The sequence below is a fragment of the Bos mutus genome, chromosome 11 (assembly GCF_027580195.1).
Source record: "Bos mutus isolate GX-2022 chromosome 11, NWIPB_WYAK_1.1, whole genome shotgun sequence".
In the NCBI taxonomy this organism is placed as follows: Eukaryota; Metazoa; Chordata; class Mammalia; order Artiodactyla; family Bovidae; genus Bos; species Bos mutus.
Genome location: NC_091627.1, coordinates 39889343 through 39913406, shown reverse-complemented (window position 1 = coordinate 39913406; position 24064 = coordinate 39889343). Strand labels below are relative to the sequence as shown.

Genomic DNA, 24064 nt, shown 5'->3' with positions numbered 1-24064 from the left:
TTAGGTATAAAAAGGACAGCATAGAATTTTGAAGTGGATATAAATATAGTAAAGAGGCAGTGCTGCCAACCGCTAAAGCTTAAGGAGCAACAGTCATGATGGATTGTTTACATTTTTCCTATTTTGTTGACTAATTAGCAAACTCAGAAAATAGTTCATGAATATTTACTCTAGTTAGATGGGAAGAATGAAGAGAAGTTAGTCCTTGCTTTCAGGAAACTTACAGTTAGTGGGTACGAGAGATACAGAAGCAAGTAACTAGAAAGGGGAGCTGGACAGACGCTTCCAGTGAGTGGAGTGGAAGACAGTAAGGAAAATGACATGGAGACAATGACAGATGACAGCAGTATCATGAATGGCACTGCTTTGGGGTTGGGGAGGCCACAAGGAGAGGGACCTGTAATGTAGCTTGTGCTACTTGTCCCCATTCCTGGTACTGGAGTAACTGTTGGTACCTGGGAACAGTCATTGTTTTTCTCAAAGGTACTAAGAAATCTAGATTTTTAGGTATAACCTCTGATTTAAAAAATTAATTTATTTAAATCGGAGGCTAATTATTTTACAATATTTTGGTTGTTTTTGCCATACATCGACATGAATCAGCCACAGGTGTATGTATGTCCCCCATCCTGAACCCCCCTCCTACCTCCCTCCCCATTGCACCTCTGCTGCTGCTGCTAAGTTGCTTCAGTCGTGTCTGACTCTGTGCGACCCCATAGACAGCAGCCCACCAGGCTCCCCCGTCCCTGGGATTCTCCAGGCAGGAACACTGGAGTGGGTTCCCATCCCTCTGGGTTGTCTTAAAGCACCAACTTTGAGTGCCCTGCTTCATGCATTGAACTTGCACTATAACCTCTGATTTTTAAAAGGTCACATTAAAAGTTTTTTCAGTACCTTGAGCCAAACAGAAGAATCCTACACCTACAGAAAGATGGAGGAAGGAACCCACAATTTAGATGAGGTCGGAGAAGGCTTTGTGAAATCAGTGACGTATTGAGCTGACTTTGAAGTGATAGAACAGCTAGAGTTTTGGTAGGTGGAGAGTGAGTGGTAGGAAGGGAAGGGCCCTTCAGGCTAAATGAACGTGTGACTTAAGGCTCTGAGTTTGGAGAGTGTATGGCATATTGGATAATTGGATAAGAGCGAGTAGACTTGTGAGATGATCACATTACAGCAGTGATTCTGTTTAACTTTTACAAACATTTAACAGTATGTACTAGTTTTCTTTCTTTTTAAAAATAGTCTCTATTAAGTTCACAGCAGAACTGAGCAGAAAATACAATTCTCATATACCCTCTGCCCCACGCATGTACCATCTTCCCCTCTGTCAGCATGCCCTACCATGGTGGTGCATTTGGTGAACCTGTTTTGGCATGTCATTATCACCCAAAGCCCAGTTTACACTAGAGTTCACTCTTGGTGTGCATTCCATGGATTTTGACTAATATGTAATGACACGTATCTACCATTGTAGTATTAGAGAATACTGCCCTAAAAATTCTTAATGTTCTGTCTGCTCATCTTTCCTTCCTTCCCCAACTCCTAGCAACTACTGGACTTTAACAATCTGCACAGTTTTACCTTTTAGCAGAATATAATATAGTTGGAATCACACAGAATGTATATGTAGACTTTTTTTCAGATTGGCTTCTTTTCATGTATTTTCATGGTTTTTGAATGATGAGTAATATGTTCCACAGTCTGGATGTTTCAGAGTTTATCTACTTGCCCACCAAAGGATATCTAGGTTACTCCCACATTTTGGCAGTTATGATTAAAGCTCTTATAAACATCCGTCTGCAGGTTTTTGTGTGAACACAAGTTTTCAGTTCTTTTGGTTAAATAATAATTAGGAGCACAATTGCTGGGTAGTATGGTGAAAATATTAGTGTTGTAAGAAACTGCCAACTGCCTTCCAAAGTGGCTGCACCATTTTTCATTCCCACCATCAACGGATGAGAGTTCCTATTGTTCCTCATCCTTGTCAGCATTTGGTGTTGTCAGTGGTTTGGATTTTGGCCATTCTAATAAGTGTGTAGTGAATTGCTTTTCATATGTGTTTATTTCTAAGTCAGTGTCTTTAAATTATCATCCCCTATGTACTATTGGATGTGAATACGCTGCCTTCTCACTTGCATCCAGACCTCTGTCCAAACACTTTTCTCTGGTTATTTGATTCTGTAGATAGTTTCTGGGTATCTGTATTTTTTAAAGCTCTGAAGATGATCCTGTTGAGAAACCAGATTTGAAAACTGCTTCTAGACACACTAAGTAGAATGCTTTGCACAGAATAGTCTTTAACAGATGTTTTACCAAAGTCCCAAGTGGAAATTTAGACCCTGTTTTATCTTACTAAGCTGTATTTATGTTTTTATTCACTATGTTGCCTCTATCGTAATATATTAAAGATGAGGATGATGTCCTCAAATTTGTATAGCATTCACTGTGTAAGCAGAATTGCAAGCCAAACCGGTTGAGTGAGTTGACATTTCAACGGCAGCAAGTCAGCACAATTCCATTATATTGGCTAACAATTCAGCAGTCTTGAATTAGGAGCTCAGAAAGTATTGGATTTTACTTTTAAAAATGTAAATGATCCATATTTCATTAGTATTGTGGATTACGCAGGTGTTTGTGAGGTAGCCTGATAAACTAACTCTAATTTACTCCATTAGTCATTGGAGAAAGTATGTTGACAGGTTTCAAAGCCCACGTGCAATATAGTAATAACCTTTTTAAAGAGAGATCATTCATAAACTGGAGTCTGCCTCTGACTAAAATCAAGTCCATTTTCTCAGACTTGTCCTTTCTTAGTTTCAGAAGTTGGACTCTGATGCAGGAAGTACAATGATATTAAACATCTTCTATCAACTAGCTTTTGCTCTGTTGAGAAATAAGGTCCATTTATCATCTAATATATGGCAGGCTTGGTGTGGATGTGTGAGCTCTGGAGTGTGTGTTGGACCTGATACTGGGAAGCACTCTAGATAAGAAGAGTTTATGGTGTGTCGACTGGTTTATAGTAACCAGTCTGTCTTCAGTTTGGCTCTTAATTTTACATTTTACTTACTTGCTACACAATTTAAATTTGGGGAAAGAATTTAATGCCAATTATGCCTAACTAGATCCCATGCTTCTTTAGGTTTATGTATTTTCTCATAATACAGGCTCAAATCTCATAGCAGATGATTTCCTGTATTTTTCTACCATGATAGTTTGAATTTGTCTGTTGTTGATAGAACAAACCAGATAATCTTATGTGAAAGTACTGGAAATTATAAAGCATTGTACAAGAAAATTTTTATTATCTCAGTCCTTGGTTTGCTATGTAGTTTGTTCTGAAAAAACTAATTTTGCCCCTTCGCTGCTCTTCCATTAATAGGAACCAGGCTAAATGGTAACATTGACTTCATGAGGTATATTATTCCTGTCTATGATATTCAGAAATTTCTCTAGGAAACATTGTCAGAAAAGTTAAATGCTGTTGATTTTTCAGTCAATACTGTTGTTATTCAGTTGTGTCCGACTCTTTGTGACCCCATGGACTGTAGCATGTCAGTAAATATTATATATGGACAAAATGAAATGAAAGGTCCAGTAGCTTTTCTACTTCTACTTTTGCTTTATTCAGGTTTGTTTTTTATTTTTAGAATTTTGGGAAAAAACAAATAGTTCAGAGACCTTGTTTCAAAACACTTAAACGTTTCTGCTGGTAGCATAAGGAGCTCTTCATTTTGTTTGACTTCAGTAAATGCCAAAAATAAATATTTGGCAAAGAAATCACAAATGGTTCTTTTAAGCTTTCATGTCTTTTTTCCCTCCACAAACACCATGTCTTATAAATGGAGAAAACTTCATCATAATACATGAAATACACAATTCAAAACCAAAAAATCAAAGATACGGGATCCACACTGTAAAATACAAATGTGATAACAAAAACAGAGAGCTTTGTCCCCATTCAAGACACAGCATGAAGAATTTAAGCAAAAGGGTTTTTTTATAGTATCTGAAGAAAAATTACCATCATTTTGGCTGTTGCTAACAAAGGATAGAAGTGGTTTAACAAAGGATAGGAGTGATTTCAGTGTATTCTTCTATTGTATTCTTCAGAATTTCTTTTCTAAGCTTCTGCTGTGTGCTCTGCAGTTCTTTTAATAATAAAATATACCTGTACTTGAATGCTCAGTTTAGTTAACTTTTTTGTTTTCTAATATTCCTTCTCTGACCGGCTGAGTATAAAGAAATTTACTGTCAGTGTCCAGTATCAATATAACAGTTGTTAGAGTAGTGTGTGTTAATCATAATTACTTTGGCTACAAGTAACAGATGTGACAAACAGCAGTGTAATCAAATTCATTTTTCTTCTGTAACAGAATCTCAGGGGCAGTCAGTCCAGGGCTAGTGCAGCTGTTCAAGGAACCCCTGTTCTCTGCTCCTTCTTGGTCGTGCTTTGCGTATGGCTTCCTGTCTGTACTCATAAGACAGCTGCTGTACTTCGAGGTGTATGCATGTGAGCAGGAAGAAAAGGAGAAAGGCAGACGGGAAAAGGTGTAGGCCGTTTGAGCCTGTTCCTTTTTACCAGGAACACGTGAGTCTTCCTAGAAGCTCTACTCTGTTTTGAAATGTAGTTTTGTTGTTTCGTTAGGTATGGTGAGGCCCAGGGACCAGGAGATGATAGTTGTTGAAGAGAGAATTAAAATTCCAGAGAGAAATAAGGGCACACTGCGCCACACAGGACCACACAGGATTGGTGGAGGGCAGAAGGCAGAGCTAGGGGAACTGCAGGAAAGCCTTTCTTGTGGTTTTCTTGGAAATGAATGGGCAAGGCAGGGAAACAGAGTATCATCTAATTTAAATAATTATATGGGACTCTGGGCTATGAGGGCCACCTCTCCTTGTCTGATGCTAGCCAGAGTGGTTAGGACAGTGTAAAAATCAGGTAAAGCCAAGATTGGGGTATGGCTTTGAATGGGTTCATTTGCATATGAAGGTTGCACTTGCAGGTAAGTCTTTTACTGTCTCTTTAGAAGTAGTCTTTCTCTAGTCAGCAGTCTTAGATACCAAAGCATCAGGTATAGAAACTAGAAAACATGGTTCATACACAGTCTTTTGTTTGTGCTTGGCTCGAACTAAGTATCTGAGCCATCTACAGTGATGAGGAATTCTCGGCTTTTGGATGTTTTTAACTGGATATCATGTTACCCTAAACAAAATTTAAGTAAAATTAGTGTAAAAGAAGAAGTGAATGGATACTGATTAAGCAACTAGTAGCAACTTGTATACATGATACATGTCAAGAATTAGCATCTAAAAAGTTTGGGTGTAGTTTAAATCATGAGTTACAAATTGAAATGCCTGCAGAGCCAGATATGCAGAAGAGTGGAGTGGCCTAAGTGGAAGATTATAGGGAGTGCTAGGGACTCTGAGGAGATGGAGGGTACGTGTACTCTTCAGAGCACAAATTTAAAAAAGATACTGAGTGATTTCCTGTGTTGGCTACCAGTTTGTGGTGCTTAGTCTAAATCAAAGAAGTTTAAGAGAAAAAGTAGATATAACTAATAGAAGCTTATTAATTTCAGTGGCATAGCTGTAAATTAAATCATACTTCAATTATCATGTCACACTGCTTTTATCATGTTTACTGCTTTTTCAATAACCCAATGATAATCCTTTTAGTACCAAACAAAAATGTATCAACACCTCAAAAATATTAACTATTTTCCTCTCAACTTTTTAGTTTGAAAGATTTCAGGCCTGTTGAAAAGTTGAAAGGCTGGTACAAAAGTACCTATGTAGCCTTAACTTAGATTAAGGCTACATAATCTTAGATTAGTTGTTAACATTTTGCCACATTTACTTTCTCTTTCTCTGTTGCAAATTAGTGAGTTAGCAACAGAGAAGCTGTAAGTATCTTTTTTTTTTTTTAAAGAAAACCTTTTTATTTTGTATTGAGGTATAGCTGACTAACAGTGTTGTAATAATTTCACGTGAACAGGGAGGGATGGCCATAGGTATACATGTATACATTTTCCCCCAAACTCTCATTCAGGCTGCCACATACCATTGATCAGACTTCCATATGCTAAACAGTAGGTCCTTGTTGATATCCACTTGAAATATAGCAGTGTGTACATGTCCATCCCAAACTCCCTAACTGTTCCTTCCCCGATCCTTCCCTCTAGCAACTGTAAGTTCATCCTCTAAGTTTGTGAGTCTTTTTCTGTTTTGTGAGTTCAGTTGTATCATTTCTTTTTAGATTCCACATATAAGGGATGTCATACGATATTTCTCCTTCTCTGACTTACTTCACTCAGTATAACACTATCTATCCATGTTGCTGCAAATGGCAATTTTCCACTCTTTTTAATGGCTGACTAATACTCCATTGTATATATGTACCACATTTTCTTTATCCATTCTCCTGTTAATGGACATTTAAGTTGCTTCCAGGTCCTGGCTATTGTAAATAGTGCTGCAGTGAACACTGGGGTGCATGTATCCTTTCCGATCATGTTTTTCTCTGGATATATTCCGAGGAGTGGGATTGCAGAGTCTGAGGGTAGCTCTATTTTTATTTTTTAAAGGATCTTCCATAGTGTTCTCCATAGTAAGCCTTTAGTACCTTTTGAAGGATGTTACGTCTTTCAACCTACTCTCAGTAGCCTCTAACCAGTGTACTACTTTGAGTCCTTACATTTCTTGGATTTTCTTTAACCTCTTTCCACTTGCAGACCAACACCATTGTCAATGCACTGCCTACTAAACTCTATGCACTTTATTGTCTACTGTGAATAGACAACTGGAAATTCACATGACTCATTAGACTTGGGTGTGCTCTTAGAATAAACAGGACCATATGAAAGTCTGAAGGCATCTTGAAACTTTATTTAGGGCTTGAGTTTTCCCAGAATGTCTACTTGCTTAATAAATAGCCATTTGTCTTATTTCTAGATTTTTAATATGTTCTAGTTTAGACAGTTAAGCTGATGTTAAATCATCTAAAAATGATGTTTTACATAACGATAATGAGGGAAGCAGTACAGCACTAAGAGCGAAGGTGTCTTTAAATCACAAATCCTGGCCCCTGTCCTCTGCTTATTGGCTCTGTAACCTCTCTGCCGTTCCATTTCTCACCTGTAAAATAAAGATGGTAGTATCTTCCACAGGTTTTGTGATGGGAAAAAATATATGTGATAAATATAGAACAATGCTGTGGTCTTGATAAATAATTGCCATTACAGTTTGTATGTTAATAAAAATGTGTGGATATTTACTCTGCACAAAAAGCAGTGATTGCTGTTACATAAAGCAGGTCATCAGATCTTTAGGATCAGTTTATGACCTTACTCCTTTAAGCCCCTTACCACCCCCATCCTGAAATTAAAATAAGCTTTAAACATCATTTGTTAAACCTTTAAGCTCTCTATTGAAAAAGCATAAATTACTGTTTTGTATTACCAGCTCAATGGACATGAGTTTGAGTAAACTCCGGGAGTTGGTGAGGGACAGGGAGGCCTGGCATGCTGCAGTCCATGGTGTCGCAAAGAGTCGGACACGACTGAGCGACTGAACTGATTGTTTTGTAACTTACTCATTATTTAGAGGTGTGGCATAAAAGGGACAGTTGTAGCTGAATGCCTGAATGATGTTAATTTCAGAGACTCTTTAAAGCACTTTTGTGGGTACTATAGAAATACACAGCTTGCAGTGAAATCACACTGTTGAAGAAACATGTGTCCACTAGAGGTCATTAAACCTTTATATCATTGCTTTCTGCAAAAACATGGCTTGAAAATGAAAGAAACCCAAGTTGGACTATTACATGAACTATAATTATATATCATGGTTTTATATTTGACAGTTTGTTACTCTGTTGGTTAGAAGATCAATTTGTATAATTGAAGTTAACAATAAGATATTACTCCCCAAGTTATATATAGAAACTTCTTACTCCTCGCCTCAGAATAATTTGCAGTTCTTGAAACTATTTCTGAATGATTACATGTAGGTGTAGAGTAATAATACATGACTTTTTCTCACGTATTTATTTTTGTTAATTATGGAATTGGAATACTTACTGTGTGAAGAGTGACCTACACAAGCAACTAAAATTCTCTGGACTTTGAATTTCCAATATGTAAAATGTGAATAACATTTATGACAGCATTATGGTGTAGCTCAACATTTAAGTGAAAGTTCTATGCAAATCATAAAATCTGTGTGAATGGTGAAGTGGCTTATCAGATGACTGCTGTTTTGGGCCCACTAAGATGCATTATGGGAAGAATATAAGAGCCTCCAAATTTCTATCCTCTCTTTTCTGATTGGCTAACAGTTTATATTTAATTTTCAGAAATGGCCTTTGTAGCTAATAATGGGTGTATTTTAAATAGGCTTCCCAGGTGGCTCAGTGGTAAAAAACCCTCCTGCCAATGCAGCAGCTGTAGGAGATGCCAGTTTGATCCCTGGGTCCAGAAGATCCCCTGGAGGAGGAAATGGCAACCCACTCCAGTATTCTTGCTGGGATAATCCTATGGGCAGAGGAACCTGGTAGGCTATACAGTTCATGGAATTGCAAAGAGTCAGACAGAACTGAGTGAACAAACACACACCTGTAAGATACTTTATTTTAGAAAATGTCCTAAACGTTAACTGTAGCTTTGTGGAAAAGTCACATATATGGAATTTGTTTCACTGTGATGCTGGATGTTACTATTTTTGTATAGTCACAGCCATAAGTCAAGTTGGCCTTAGGAAGCATCACTATGAACAAAGCTAGTGGAGATGATGGAATTCCAGCAGAACTAGTTCAAATCCTAAAAGATGATGCTGTGAAAGTGTTGCACTCAATATGCCAGCAAATTTGGAAAACTCCGCAGTGGCCACAGGACTGGAAAAGGTCAGTTTTCATTCCAATCCCAAAGAAAGGCAATGCCAAAGAATGCTCAAACTACCGCACAATCGCACTCATCTCACACGCTAGTAAAGTAATGCTCAAAATTCTCCAAGCCAGGCTTCAACAATATGTGAACCATGAACTTCCAGATATTTAAGCTGGATTTAGAAAAGGCAGAGGAACCAAAAATCAAATTGCCAACATCTGTTGGATCATCGAAAAAGCAAAAGAGTTCCAGAAAAACGTCTACTGCTGCTTTATTGACTGTGTCAAAGCCTTTGACTGTGTGGATCACAATAAACTGTGGAAAATTCTGAAAGAGATGGGAATACCAAACCACCTGACCTGCCTCATGAGAAATCTGTATGCAGGTCAGGAAGCAACAGTTAGAACTGGACATGGAACAACAGACTGGTTTCAGATTAGGAAAGGAATACCCCAAGACTGTATATTGTCACCCTGCTTATTTAACCTACATGCAGAGTACATCATGACAAATGCTGGGCTGAATGAAGCACAAGCTGGAATCAAGATTGCCAGGAGAAATATCAATAACCTCAGATACGCAGATGACACCACCCTTATGGCAAAAAGTGAAGAAGAACTAAAGAGCCTCTAGAAAGTGAAAGAGGAGAGTGAAAAAGTTGGCTTAAAACTCAACATTCAGGAAATCTGAATGGCATCTGGTCCCATCACTTCATGGCAAATAGATGGGGAAACAATGGAAACAGTGACTTTATTTTTGGGGCTCCAAAATCACTGCAGATGGTGACCACAGCCACTTGCTCCTTGGAAGAAAAGTTATGACCAACCTAGATAGCATATTAAAAAGCAGAGCCATTACTTTGCCAACAAAGGTCCATCTAGTTAAGGCTATGGTTTTTCCAGTAGTCATGTATGGATGTGAGTATTGGACTATAAAGCTGAGTGCTGAAGAACTGATGCTTTTGAACTGTTGTGTTAGAGGACTCTTGAGAGTCCCTTGGACTGCAAGGAGATCTAACCAGTCCATTCTAAAGGAAATTAGTCCTGAATATTCATTGCAAGGACTGATGCTGAAGCTGAAACTCCAGTACTTTGGCCATGTGATGCGAAGAACTGACTCATTTGAAGACCCTGATGCTGGGAAAGATTGAAGGCAGGAGGAGAAGGAGATGACAAGATGAGATGGTTGGATGGCATCACCAACTTAATGGCCAAGACCTTGAATATTCTCGGGGAGTTGGTGATGGACAGGGAAGCCTGACATGCTGCCGTCCATGAGGTCTCAAAGAATTGGATGCAACTGAACTGAACAGCCATAAGTGTGGAATTGCTCTTTGGTTAAAAAAATGAGTAGTGATTCCTGGAAATTTCATATTTTTGCAAGTTTTTGCAGAACTAATGGGATTGAACTGAACTGAGTGGATTTAATTGAATTTAGGCCTTGCTGCAGTCTGTTTTTACTGATAATTTTGGTCCTGATGTGGATAAGGTTAGAGATGAAGTGATAAATACTAAGGTAATGCAGAGATAGGCCAAATAATTATGCTATTAAGTAAAGTTGATGATTGAAACATTTTCATTACATAAAACTACAAATCATGAAGATAATCTTCTTAACTGTTGAGTTAATAGCCATGTAGGGAAGGCTTGCTTGGCAATTTCAACACTTAAAGTGCAAGCAAGTTTTAAACTTTGGTGTGCAGAAGTACACACCAAATGTAAAAGTGCACACCTTTTACATTTACCAGACTGCTGCTTGTTAAGACCTTTTTTCATTATAACACATGGTATATTTTCTGTATTTGAAATGTTTCCTGATACATATTATATAGATTTTTTTTCTCATCTTATGAATTTTATTGATAACTCCTGCTAAAGATATGTCTTGAAATGATCGTGAAAGGTTTTGGGATCTATTAAGTTCCAAGCTTGAGTCTCTGCTTCACTATTTATTTTTCTGTGACTCTGGGGAGGTCCTTAATCTCTGAGTTGTTTTCGATATGTATTCAGCAAGGACAGTCGTTTCAATGTACAGTCAACAAATGAGTAATAGATTTCATATCTAGTCTACTAATTTCAGAAACATTGCTGTGGGGATTTTTTTGTTGTTGTTGTTGTTGTTGTTTTAAGGAAGGTGGCTGTGTTTGAAATGTTAATTTTTTTTCCCCCTGTAGATAACAGATAAGAGAGTGTCCAGAAGACATGCCATTCTTGAAGTGGTGGGTGGTAAGCTTCGAATCAAACCGGTAAATATGTCATTAATGATTTATTTTAACTTTTTCTCTCTCACCTTTTTCCAGCTCCTGATTGGAGCGGCTTATTCTTAAAGTTATGAAAATAGGGAATTAATGTTAGAGTGTGTTTCCCTTATTGCCAGAAGATAACTGGGAGACAAAGATCTAAACTATTTAAGCTCCTTTTTTTCACATGGGGCAGTGCTACATTTAAGTAGTTAGAATTTTAATGAAAGGTGACTACCAGTTCATGTATGCATTACGATTTTGTTCATAAGTGGATATTACAAAGAAGATTCTATAAGAAAGCACCTACGGTATAATGGTTAGTTTTTGGGGGATGGGGCAGCAACCAAAGTCACTTAAGTGTTTTAGGCTTGTTTTAATGGATTTCTAGACCTAGAATATTTTCCAAATTGGCTTAAAAAAGATGTTTAGTTGGAGTTGTCCATACTTGGATGAAAAGTATTCAGATATATTCTGAACTTCTATGACTATTTAAAAGAGTATTGATAATGTAAAATACATAAAAGTGATTTTATTAATGGAAAATTTCTTCTTTGAGTTAAACATGATCCGTTATAAAGTGGGTCAAATATCTGTATGGGAGTTTAATCAATGCTTAATCAAAGAAGACACCTTTTAGAAAACATTCTTCACCTTACTTGGTCTTTAGTTAGATTGTGCTTATATAAGTAAACAGTTGTTTTTTGAGCACCAAATTGTGGTAGATACAAAATTAGACCTTGTACCTCAAACCATACATAAAAATCAATTCCAGCTAGATTAAATGTGAAAGTCAAAATTATAAAACTATTAGAAAATATAAGAAAAAACCTTTATGACCTTAGAGTAGGGAAATATTTTTAAATAAGATATAAAAAGCAGAAACTGTAAAAGAAAGATTGGAAGAAAAAGCCAATTACATGAAAATTAAGAACTTTTGCTGATCAAAATATAATGAAAATGAAAAATGCCACAGGGAGAAGATATTTAAAACACATAAAATTGTCAAAGGAGTGATATCCAAAATTTACAGCAAATGCTTTGAATCAATAAGAAAAAGATAATCCAGTAGAAAAATGGGCTGATGACTTGAGTTTCACCTTACAGAAATGAAAATCTGATGGTTATTAAATGAAAAGCAGGCATACAGTCTTCTTATTAGCTGGGGAAATAAATGAAACCACAATGAGATACCATTGTACACAAAAGAGATTGGCCAAAATGCAAAGACTAACAACTTCAAGTGTTGGTGAGGAGGTAGAACAAGTGCAGTAGTGATGAACTGTGGGTGGGAGCTCAAATGGTGCAGCCACTTTGAAAAATAGCTTGGTGTTATTTCTAAAAGTTAAAGGCTTGTGTTCCCTCCAAGCCAGATGTCACACGTACACAGGATATATACAAGAGCCCGAAGAGCAAAATTGTATGATAGCAAAACACCAGAAATTTCCACCAACAGTAAAATCAATAAATATATTGTGATATATTCATTTAATGAAATACAGTACAACAGTGAAGATATTGTGAAAGCTGAGAAAATATAGATTAAATTCTGGAACAAAGTATTGAATGATGAAAGCATGCATTGGAAGAATATATATATAGTATGGCTCCTGCAAAATTAACAATATATTCTGTGGTCAGACATAGGTGGTGAATAGGAACCAGAATGTACAATAGTCAGGGTAGCTATGTCTGAGGGAACTGAGAAGAGAGTGAATAGGGAAAGACAGGGAGCGTCAAAGGAATGGTAATATTCTTCTTAAACTGGGTGGTGGGTCTATACATACTATCTCACATTAGTTACCTCTCTGAAAAATTATTATGGAATATTTATAACATGAACAAAGTTATGAATACTACAGCAGTTATTTCTGTAATGCCAGACTACCAAACATTGGAAGACACAAGAAAAGTTTTTTAAGGAAATCTGCAGTTTTAGTACTAGAATTTGATTCCTCTTTTAGAAAAATATTTAATTGGGTTTGTGCTTTATTCCCACAATTATTAAATTCACATTATATTAGTTGAAGGAAAACTGACTCTTGGATTTAGTGATATATGTCTAGTTTCTTTGCTTTATGTAATGCTTGATTTCTTATTTATATTAATATAGTGTCAATAAAATAACTATCCCCTGGAAATAGATTGATTTATTTAATCGGCCTCTTACTGTTGCTGTACCTTCAAGGGGTGATGGAGAGAAATTTAGAGGAATTCTAATGCAGACTTTGGTAATGAAATTTAAGATCAGTAGTAATGAGTGCGAGATGGACAGATAACTTCTAGTCTTTATCATAATGCTAAATATCACTTATTCTCTGTTCCTAGTCAATTACAAATTATTTGATCTACTAAAGCAGATTATATATGCATATAATAAAATGTTGAGAGAAGTTTTAGTTTAAAATCTTTGTAACATTGCGTAAGTAAATATAGCAAATATTTTTTTATGATCCCTTCCATAAGTTATATATTTCACAGTTATCTTTATGTAATTAAATATTGTAGTGTTATGTTTAAGTAATTAAATATTTTTTTGCTTTCCTTCAAATTAAATAAAACAGTAGCTTTGCCAGTGATACATGAATGCAATTAGGGCAAGAGCTAATTTAGACTTTTAGATTAGATGAATCTGTCTCTTTTTTCCTCTTCTAATATTTCCCTTTAGAAAAGGCTGTAACACTTAGTAGTTCTAGGAAATAGTGCATGAGGAGATAATATTAACTCATGAGGAGATGATGTTAGCTTTTTTGTGTGTCATTTAATCTACAGTCTGGTATCAGCAGGGAGAAAATGCATTATGAAGGCAAAATGACAATGTTCTCTATAAATGACTGTATCACCAGTGGTTAGTTATATCCTCCGGGTGAATTCATAGCTATCGGTGCTTTTATTTCATTTTAATAAAAACTTACTTCTTGGTTCTTGGATGACTGAAGGAGTAATTCTATAACTTTAAATTGCAAAAGATATTTATTTTTTGCCATTTCATATTGGTTCTCAAAATATATAGCTTTAAGTGTATTTTTTCTATTGCACAGTGAAATTTCTGAGTTGTGATTGTTTTCGTCCCATGAAATTATGAGTGTACTTGTAAAATAGCTGTAAGATACTACAGTAGCTTTTCCACAACTCATTTAGTTTAAAAAACAAACAACTTTCTAAATTAAAAAAACAATCACACAATATTGAAGAGCTCTTTTTTTTGTGACACATTAATCTTTCTTTAATATTTAATGATAACTCCAAGAGCAAGCTATAGGAAATTGATTTGTATTTTAGTTCTGTTCTTTCAGGGATAATGCATCCTTTGTATCACTTTGAAGAACATAGCATATTCATTTAAGTTCATACTTATAGTCACATGGATCTGTGAAAAGGCACATACCTCATGTGTACCTCTCATACAGGTAGCTTGCATCTGTTATTTACTGTGGGTTTGGGTTTGCCAGTATTTTCCTTGCCCTTTTCTGCTAGCCTCATTGAAGGAATCAGAGCCTTCAATCTTTTTTTGGTCTCAGAGTTTGAATATTAAAAAGAATCTTTAAGGTTTGGGGAAGAATTGGAAAGATTTTTAGTTATTGATTATATTTTTAAAATATAAGTCTAATTCGGTCTTTTTTTGTTATTAAACACTTTTAAACAGGCCACACATGCACATAACATACATGCTTTTTTAAAAAGTCAGTTTAGTGTATATTTAAGATAGTTGTCAATTTCTGCCGTATTTATAAATATATTGATATTAAAGTATTTATAGTGTTCTATTAATTTTTAAAAGTTTCATTTTATGAGTACTTATGTCATTGTTTTCATTCCAAATATTCCATATATATTCTCCATTTTTATTAATATCACTAGATTTTTGTCTACTTTATTACTTATAAAAAACTATCTTTTGGATTTCTTGTATACATGGCTTTTTAGTTGGAGTGTACATAGTTTGACATAGTTTTTTTATTTTAGCTGACTGAATGAGTAATATTTATTTAGATGTAAATTATAGGATCAAACATCAGACCTCTTGCGATGTCACTCTTGTGCTTAGTGGGGATCTCCTGGCGTGGATACTTTTAGGGAAAGAAGAAGGTGATGATGGACCACACAGCTTGGCCCACTTTCTTTGTGGGTGGATTTGCTAAATGCTTAGCATTTTACCACCTGCGTATTAAGTGCTTTCAGCTGAGGAAAAATACTCAAGTTGACTTTTGTTTGACTTTGGGTTTTTTATGTCTTTTTAAAGAAATATAATCACTTTCCTTTCTTAAATATTTAACCTTTTCTTCTCTTAGAATTTTATGCTTTTGTATTTAACATCTTACTTTTGTAAACTTAGGGCTGTATCATTATTTAATATTGTTTATAGATTCATCTGAATCTTTCAAATGCTCATGAATAAGAACATCATCTTATCTTAACCTATGAGAAGGAAACCTCAGAGTTCAGGCAGAAACTCTGTATATTCTTGTTTTGACTGTTGCCCTTTACCGCTACCCAGCATTCCTCACTGGTGACCATGACATATCAAGAAAGGGGAGGCTTCACTTAAAAGGCTGAGGAATAACAGGGAACATTTCTAAGCCCAGCAACGTGCAAAAGCACTCAAAAGCTCTAACCGTATACCAGAGTGCCACATTGAGAGAGAAATTAGGGGTGGCTGATAACATAATGAAAGGTTAAGTTTAAATTATAACTTAGAAAATATCAAACATTCACAGCTCTTTTTAGGAATATAATATTGCATAAATGACACTGCATCTCTGTTCTTATGCCATCTTGTTTGTAAAATTTTATATTATTATAGTTTGTAAAATGACTCTGACCCAGTGAAATAAAGTGTAAGTTGCTCAGTTGTGTCCAACTCTTTGCAACCCCATGGAATTCTCCAGGCCAGAATACTGGAGTGGGTAGCTGTTCCTTTCTCCAGGGATATCTTCCCAACCCAGGGATCAAATCCAGGTCTCCCTCATTGCAGGTGGATTCTTTACAAGCTGAGTCACAAGAGAAGCCCAGTGAAATAATTACCTACCAAATCTAAGGGCTTTCCCTAGTAGCACAAAGGAGAAGGGAATGGCAATCCACTCCAGTACGCTTGCCTGGAAAATCCCATGGACGGAGGAGCCTGGTAGGCTACAGTCCATGAGGTCGCTAAGAGCCGGACATGACTGTGCGACTTCACATTCACTTTTCACTTTCATGCATTGGAGAAGGAAATGGCAACCCACTCTAGTATTCTTGCCTGGAGAGTCCCAGGGATGGAGGAGCCTGGTGGACTGCCATCTGTAGGGTTGCACAGAGTCAAACACGACTGAAGTCACTTAGCAGCAGCAGCAGCTAGTAGCTCAGACAGTAAAGCATCTCCCTGCAATGCAGGAGACCTGGGTTCAATCCCTGGGTCAGGAAGATGCCTTGGAGAAGGAAATGGCAACCCACTCCAGTATTCTTGGCCTGGAGAATTCCATGGACAGAGGAGCCTGGTGGGCTACAGTCATGGGGTTGCAAAGAGTCAGACACGACTGAGCAACTGACACACATACACCAAATTTATATATCCTCTATTTTTAATTTCTAATTCTATCCTTTCCTCCAAATTTTATTTTACTGCTTTTTTATCTTTTTCAACACAGACAGGAAATAGAAATGTTTTCCCTTGCAGATACACCTGGGAAGGACTTAAGGCTAGATCCTCATGAAATTCAGTTGCTGGAACTAGATAAATTATATTCCTTGCAGCTTTCAGAGTTTTTTTTTTTTTTTTTTTTTTTAGAATTGAGCTTATAGGTAGCAGTGCTTATTTTCCTGGTAGCTTTTACTTTAATACTCCCAATTCTGTAGTAGGTCTGCTCCCCACCCTACCTACCCCTCTACTCCCCTACCCCTTACCCCCCACACTAACCACAGGCCTGGATTAAATGTACTGTTTGGATGGTTTAGCTTGTAAAATGTAATCATTTTCTTTCTCAATTTAGCTAAATACTTTCTGATTCCTCTACCCAAATTCTATGATTCTGTGGTTAATTTAAAAGTATATTATGGTATTTGATCAGATGAAGTCATATGAAGTTACAGCTAATGTTCAGTTCAGTTCAGTCACTCAGTCGTGTACGACTCTTTGCGACCCCATGAACTGCAGCATGCCAGGCCTCCCTGTCCATCACCAACTCCTGGAGTTCACTCAGACTCACGTCCATCGAGTCAGTGATGCCATCCAGCCATCTCATCCTTGTCCCCTTCTCTTCCTGCCCCCAATCCCTCCCAGCATCAGAGTCTTTTCCAATGAGTCAACTCTTCACATGAGGTGGCCAAAGTATTGGAGTTTCAGCTTTAGCATCATTCCTTCCAAAGAAATCCCAGGACTGATTTCCTTTAGAATGGCCTGGTTGGATCTCCTTGCAGTGCAAGGGACTCTCAAGAGTCTTCTCCAACACCACAGTTCAAAAGCATCAGTTTTTTAGCACTCAGCTTTCTTCACAGTCCAACTTTCACATCCATACACGACCACTGGAAAAACCATAGCCTTGACTAGATGGACTTTTGTTGGCAAAGTAATGTCTCTGCTTTTGAATATGCTATCTAGGTTGGTCATAACTTTCCTTCCAAGGAGTAAGCATCTTCTAATTTCATGGCTGCAATCACCATATGCAGTGATTCTGGAGCTCAAAAAAATAAAGTCTGACACTGTTTCCACTGTTTCCCCATCTATTTGCCATGAAGTGATGGGACCAAATGCCATGATCTTCGTTTTCTGAATGTTGAGCTTTAAGCCAACTTTTTCACTCTCCTCTCTCACTTTCATCATAGAGGCTTTTTAGTTCCTCTTCACTTTCTGCCATAATGGTGGTGTCATCTGCATATCTGAGATTATTGATATTTCTCCCGGCAATCTTGATTCCAGCTTGTGCTTCTTCCAGCCCAGCATTTCTCATAATGTACTCTGCATAGAAGTTAAATAAGCAGGGTGACAATATACAGCCTTGATGTACTCCTTTTCCTATTTGGAACCAGTCTGTTGTTCCATGTCCAGTTCTAACTGTTGCTTCCTGACCTGCATATAGGTTTCTCAAGAGGCAGGTCAAGTGGTCTGGTATTCCTATCTCTTTCAGAATTTCCCACAGTTTATTGTGATCCACACAGTCAAAGGCTTTGGCATAGTCAATAAAGCAGCAGTAGATGTTTTTCTGGAACTCTGTTGCGTTTTTGATGATCCAATGGATGTTGGCAATTTGATTTCTGGTTCCTTTGCCTTTTCTGAAACCAGCTTGAACATCAGGAAGTTCACGGTTCACGTATTGCTGAAGCCTGGCTTGGAGAATTTTGAGCATTACTTTACTAGCGTGTGAGATGAGTGCAATTGTGTGGTACTTTGAGCATTCTTTGGCATTGCTTTTCTTTGGGATTGGAATAAAAACTGACCTTTTCCAGTCCTGTGGCCACTGCGGAGTTTTCCAAATTTGCTGGCATATTGAGTACAGCACTTTCACAGCATCATCTTTCAGGATTTGAAATAGCTCAACTGGAATTCCATCACCTCCACTAGCTTTGTTCATAGTGATTCTTTCTAAGGCCCACTTGACTTCACATACCAAGATGTCTGGGTCTAAGTGAGTGATCACACCATCGTGATTATCTGGGTCATTAAGATCTTTTTTGTACAGTTCTTCTGTGTATTCTTGCCACCTCTTCTTAATATCTTCCTGCTTCTGTTGGGTCCCTACCATTTCTGTCCTTTATTGAGCCCATCTTTGCATGAAATGTTCCCTTGGTATCTCTAATTTTCTTGAAGAGATCTCTGGTCTCTCCCATTCTGTTGTTTTCCTCTATTTCTTTGCACTGATCGCCGAGGAAAGCTTTCTTATCTCTCCTTGCTATTCTTTGGAACTCTGCATTCAGATGCTTATATCTTTCCTTTTCTCCTTTGTTTTTCACTTCTCTTTTCTTCACAGTTATTTGTAAGGCCTCCCCAGACAGCCATTTTGCTTTTTTGCATTTCTTTTCCAAGGGGATGATCTTGATCTCTGTCTCTGTCACGAACCGTCCATAGTTCATCAGGCACTCTATCAGATCTAGTCCCTTAAATCTATTTCTCACTTCCACTGCATAATCATAAGGAATTTGATTTAGGTCATACCTGAATGGTCTAGTGGTTTTCCCTACTTTCTTCGATTTCAGTCTGAATTTGTCAATAAGGAGTTCATGATCTGAGCCACAGTCAGCTCCCGGTCTTGTGTTTGCTGACTATATAGAGCTTCTTGTAATTTTCGTGGGATTTTGAAAGCAAGTAAGCTCATGTGCTGAGCTGTTGGCTACCAGGAGCTTTTTAGAGGATGAAAGTGGATTCTGTTTAAAATTTAGTTTACCTAATTGTATAGATTATAATTTCTTAAGATCATACAATATGGTATCTTGTAGAAAATGGAATTAACACATTTTAGGGTGAATCTATTTAAGTGACTCAACAGGTAGCATTTTTAGTAAGTATTTTGGATTTCCAGCCTCACTTCTTATAGTAAACTATTTGGAACCATTCCTGAGATTATTCATGTAATGACTGACAGTTGAAATACCATTGATTCTTCCTGCTACTAGAGACTCCTGTAGTCATTTTAATCATAGACTGTAAGAACTGTGGTAGATAATTATCTTCGCCCAGGGACCTTAGAGTCTAGTGATGATTTGTCAGATGATTGTAGGTAATCTTTGACTGATAGAAACTGGTTCCAATAGTTCAAGCAGAAAGGTGGTTGGGACAAGACATTACTGAGGCTGTAGTAAACAATAGAGCATTTTTGAGTAGGTCTTAATGATTGGACCAAAGATTGTATGTATAAGGTGAAGATTTTGGTGAATGTGGGAGTTGGGGTTGGAAACCATTGTAGGTTTATGAAGATCCTTCATTTCTATGCTTTTTTATATTGGAGAAGCATCAGAGGCCTTATGTAGAAAAATGTAAAAAGTAACCTGGGAAGCAGTAGGTGATAGAAGACTGGGAGACTTGATGTGATGTTAGCACAAGTAAGAAATGCACGCAGTGGGTCAGAGTTTGAACTAGGGCCATGACTGCTAATGGTAAGAGAAATGGACCTGGTATACTTTAGAGGAAAAGGATCTGGGGTTTGACATTTGAATGGAATGAAAAAAGGTTATAGATGTTCAATAAAAGTTTGTGGATATTTTGCTGTGGCTTAATATAGAAACTAAATCAAAATAGCTTATATTTACCCTTTAAATACCCTATTCTTTTTCCATAGAAATAGACATTTTTAAAAAATAACAAATGAAAAATATAATGCAAAGTAATATACCAAAGTTAATAACAGTATTTGCTTCATGTTTATAATAATATTCTAAACTTACTTATATTTTACTTAGTTTGTATTCCATAAATGATTAAGATTTTTTAAAAAAGAAAGTAACTGTATTTAACAAAAATTTTAAACTGAATTTCCCAATGGAAAGATTTTTGAAGGGTAAAAAGAAAAAAAATACTAATGCATTTTTAAAATTTCAAAATACATTTAAAAAGAAGCCTATTACAAGCTTCCTTAATTTTTCTGTAATTAATTTTTTTTACAGTAGTAACAGAAGGTTTTACCTTTTGAATTTATACTCAGTTCAAGTCTGTTCAAACTCAAGGTGAATAAGACATATCTTAACACCTACAGATAATTTAAATGGTTGGGGTCAGAAAAGGTTTTGATGTATTAATGAAAATATACTTCTGTCTCAAGATACATTAATGAATTATAAATAGAAAAATTGAGAGCGTTCAGCATATGTCAGTCTCAAGGTGATATTTATGTTGCTATGCTGGAGAGATGATTGATGTCTCCAGAAAAAAAATGTCATTTAAACTGATAAAGTAGACAGATGGGTGGTAGGGGGGAGTTGCTCTATATAAAATTCTTTAAAAAATAAACCTGAAAATCTGCATTAATGTGGATTTCTTTGTTATATGCTAAAGCTTATTTATTTAAAAGACCCAATGGTATGGATGACAAGAAGGCTATCTGAAAGTGGCTACTTTCAGTTTGATTCTAGTTAGAACTTTTAAGGTGCCTTTCAATAGGTCTTAGTCATGAAGGCAGCTCATGTTGTCTTTGCTAACACGAGGTAATTAGTGGAAACATAATTCAAAATAATGGCTATTGTAATAGTTTTGACAGTGATATATATTTACTTCTTGCAATTTGAATATGAATGATGATCTTCAGAGGGGAGTTTCATTGAAACAAAATAAGATTCTTCTGTGAGGATTTTTTTTTTTTATAAAAAGGTATGTTGTTTGCTTGAGAAATTTGGTCAGAATTTTCCTTACCATAGATTCTCATTTTTTAATTATAGTAATTATTAGGGGAAAATGAACAGAATTGAATTTTCAAGGGATTAGTGAATTTTGGATAAAAATTGGGGGACTCAGTTTCCATACTGATTCCGTACTGATAATTATTTATCATGTTTCTCTTTCCAGTGTCTAGTCATCTCTCAAGCACAGCCTCTTTTAACCAGTTAATTAATAACTTTGCTTTTTTCTTTGATTCCTAGAGAAATCAGAAGTATAATACAACTGTTTTTTTGTATGGTTAGATTATAATTATATGGTGTCTTGAAGTGCCAAATTTATTAGACTTTTAAGTGTAGATTTATACTTAAAATTGTTTTGACACTAACATTTTGAATCAGTTCATATTTAGTTGTATTTTTATCTTGATTTTGAGTTACAACATCACTGTATTCTGTTTTTTAAATTTGTTAGCTACACAGAAATCCATGTTATTATCAGTCTTCTGAGAAGAGCCAGCTCTTACCATTGAAGACAAATATATGGTGCTGGTTGAATCCTGGAGATCACTTTTCTTTATTAGTTGACAAATACATTTTCTGTGTCTTGTCTACACATTCTGAAATGGAAATGGAGTGTACTTTAAGGTAAGATTGCCTGATGAAGTGTGATTAAAGTAATGATATTTGTAATCTAATTCCTCAGTCATGCACAAAAGCTTCAGTTGAAACCACTCTAGAATTTAAATATAGTGGTGATGTAGGGGTGTGTGTGTGTGAGTGTGCTTCTAGAAAACATATGGTTTTGGAAACTTATGCCTCAGTAGTGGTTGCTTCTATATGTTGCATCTTTTACAAACATTGTATTTAGAATGCTTTTTCCATCAAATAATAATCAGGATAATTAATATGAAACTGACTATATTTTCTTAATCTTTTCTTTTTTTAACTTTTAAAATTTTCTTAAGGTATTAACCTCTGGTTTAGATTATATTTGTGTAATTCCTCTTTCTTATAAGAATAATAGAAAATATAAAGTAGGGAAACTGGTGAAATGAGGTATTACAATAAATAGCTGATGTAAAGTTATAATTAATGCAGTGAGTTTTATTGAGGCAGTCATTAGCAGATTATTTGCCTTTGTTTAGCTTTTAAATTATAGAATACTTAAACTGGACCTATAGAAATAGATGGACAGAATTATATAGAGTATGTTCTTTGATTGCACTGGTATTAAATTAAAAATCAATAAAAATACAATATCTAGGAAGATGTTTAAGTGTTTTGAAATTAAGTAGCATGTACTAAGTAGCCCATGGGTTCAAAAGAAATCTCAAGGGAAATTAGAAAACATTTTGAACAAAATAATACTGAAAGCATAACAGAAACATTTATGACAGTAGGCATTTGAGGAAAATTTATATTAAATGCTTTTATTAGGAGAGAAGAAAGCTATAAAGTGAATGCTATATGCTTCTACTTTTAGAAGATAGACAATCAGGAGTAAATTAATCCCAAAAAAGAAATAATAAGAAAAATAAGACTAGAAATCAGTGAAATAGAACATAGACAAATAACAAAGAAAATCAACAAAGCCTAAAGTTAGTTCCTTGAAAAGACTAATAAAATTGATAAGACCTTAGTAAGGCTTCCTAAGGGAAAAAAAAGCTGAAAACAAATTGAAAACAAATTGTCAATACCAGAAATGGAACAGGGGCTATCACTACTGATCCTGCAGACCTTGAAAGAAGATGAAGAAATTATTATTTAAAATTCTATGGGAGTAAAATTGATGGCCTAAATGAATACATAACATTTCTAGAGAAACACAATTTACAAAAACTGACACAGGAAGAAATAGAAAATCTGATGAATCCTATATTCATCAAAGAAATTGAGTTCCTAATTTAAGAATTTCCCACAAGGAACTTCACCAGTGAATTCTTTTAACTTACAAAGAATAAGTGATACCGCTATTATACTTTTTCCTCCAAAATAGAAGAGAGTACACTTCACCACTCATTTTATGAAGCTTTTATAATCTTAATAGCAAAATCAGATAAGAACATTACAAAAGAAGTAAATATAGACCCAAAGTTATTATAAGAAAATATTTACAAGTCAAAACCAGCAATGTGTAAAAAGGATTTTAATATTCTATGACCAAGTGAAATTTTAAGAACTGCAAGGTGAGTTTATCATATAAAAATCAATCAATGAAATTTACTATAACAGATTAAAGAACTGTCATTTCAGTAGATGGATAAAAGCAGTTGTGACCAAAATTTAATACATGTTCATGATTAATTTTTAAAAACCTTAGAGAAAACTAGGAAAAGAAGGAAATTTCCATCCTATAAAAATATACTTAATAGTGAGGTATTGGAAAGTTCTCTGCCTACTGTTGGGGGCAAAACAGAAATATCTATTTACTGAAGGTCCTAGCCAATCCAGTAAATCAAGAGAAAGAAACAAAGGGCATCCTATTGAAAAGAAAGAAGCAAAACTGTCTTTATTTGCAGATGATGTTATTGTCATCACTCTAAATTCTTTCTGATAGGTTCCCTATTTCCTCTCTATGTGTTACGTTTTGTAGATTTTTACCTTGCGCCTTCATCTGTAACATATATATATATATATTTTTTTTTTTTTTTGCCTTTTA

At 35.8% G+C, this 24064-nt stretch overlaps 1 protein-coding gene across 3 annotated transcripts in view; it reads left to right on the top strand.

Moving 5' to 3' along the window:
- Positions 1–24064, top strand: part of APLF (aprataxin and PNKP like factor) — a 135222-nt gene that overhangs the window by 4170 nt on the left and 106988 nt on the right. For all 3 annotated transcript variants that reach the window (XR_011466030.1, XM_070379350.1, XM_014477525.2), the window contains exons 2-3: positions 11059–11130; positions 21878–22050. Coding sequence is in view for 2 of the 3 variants with exons in the window: in XM_070379350.1 (XP_070235451.1) it covers positions 11059–11130; positions 21878–22050 (245 nt within the window). In the remaining variant the exon portion in view is untranslated. The remainder of the gene's footprint in view (positions 1–11058; positions 11131–21877; positions 22051–24064) is intronic.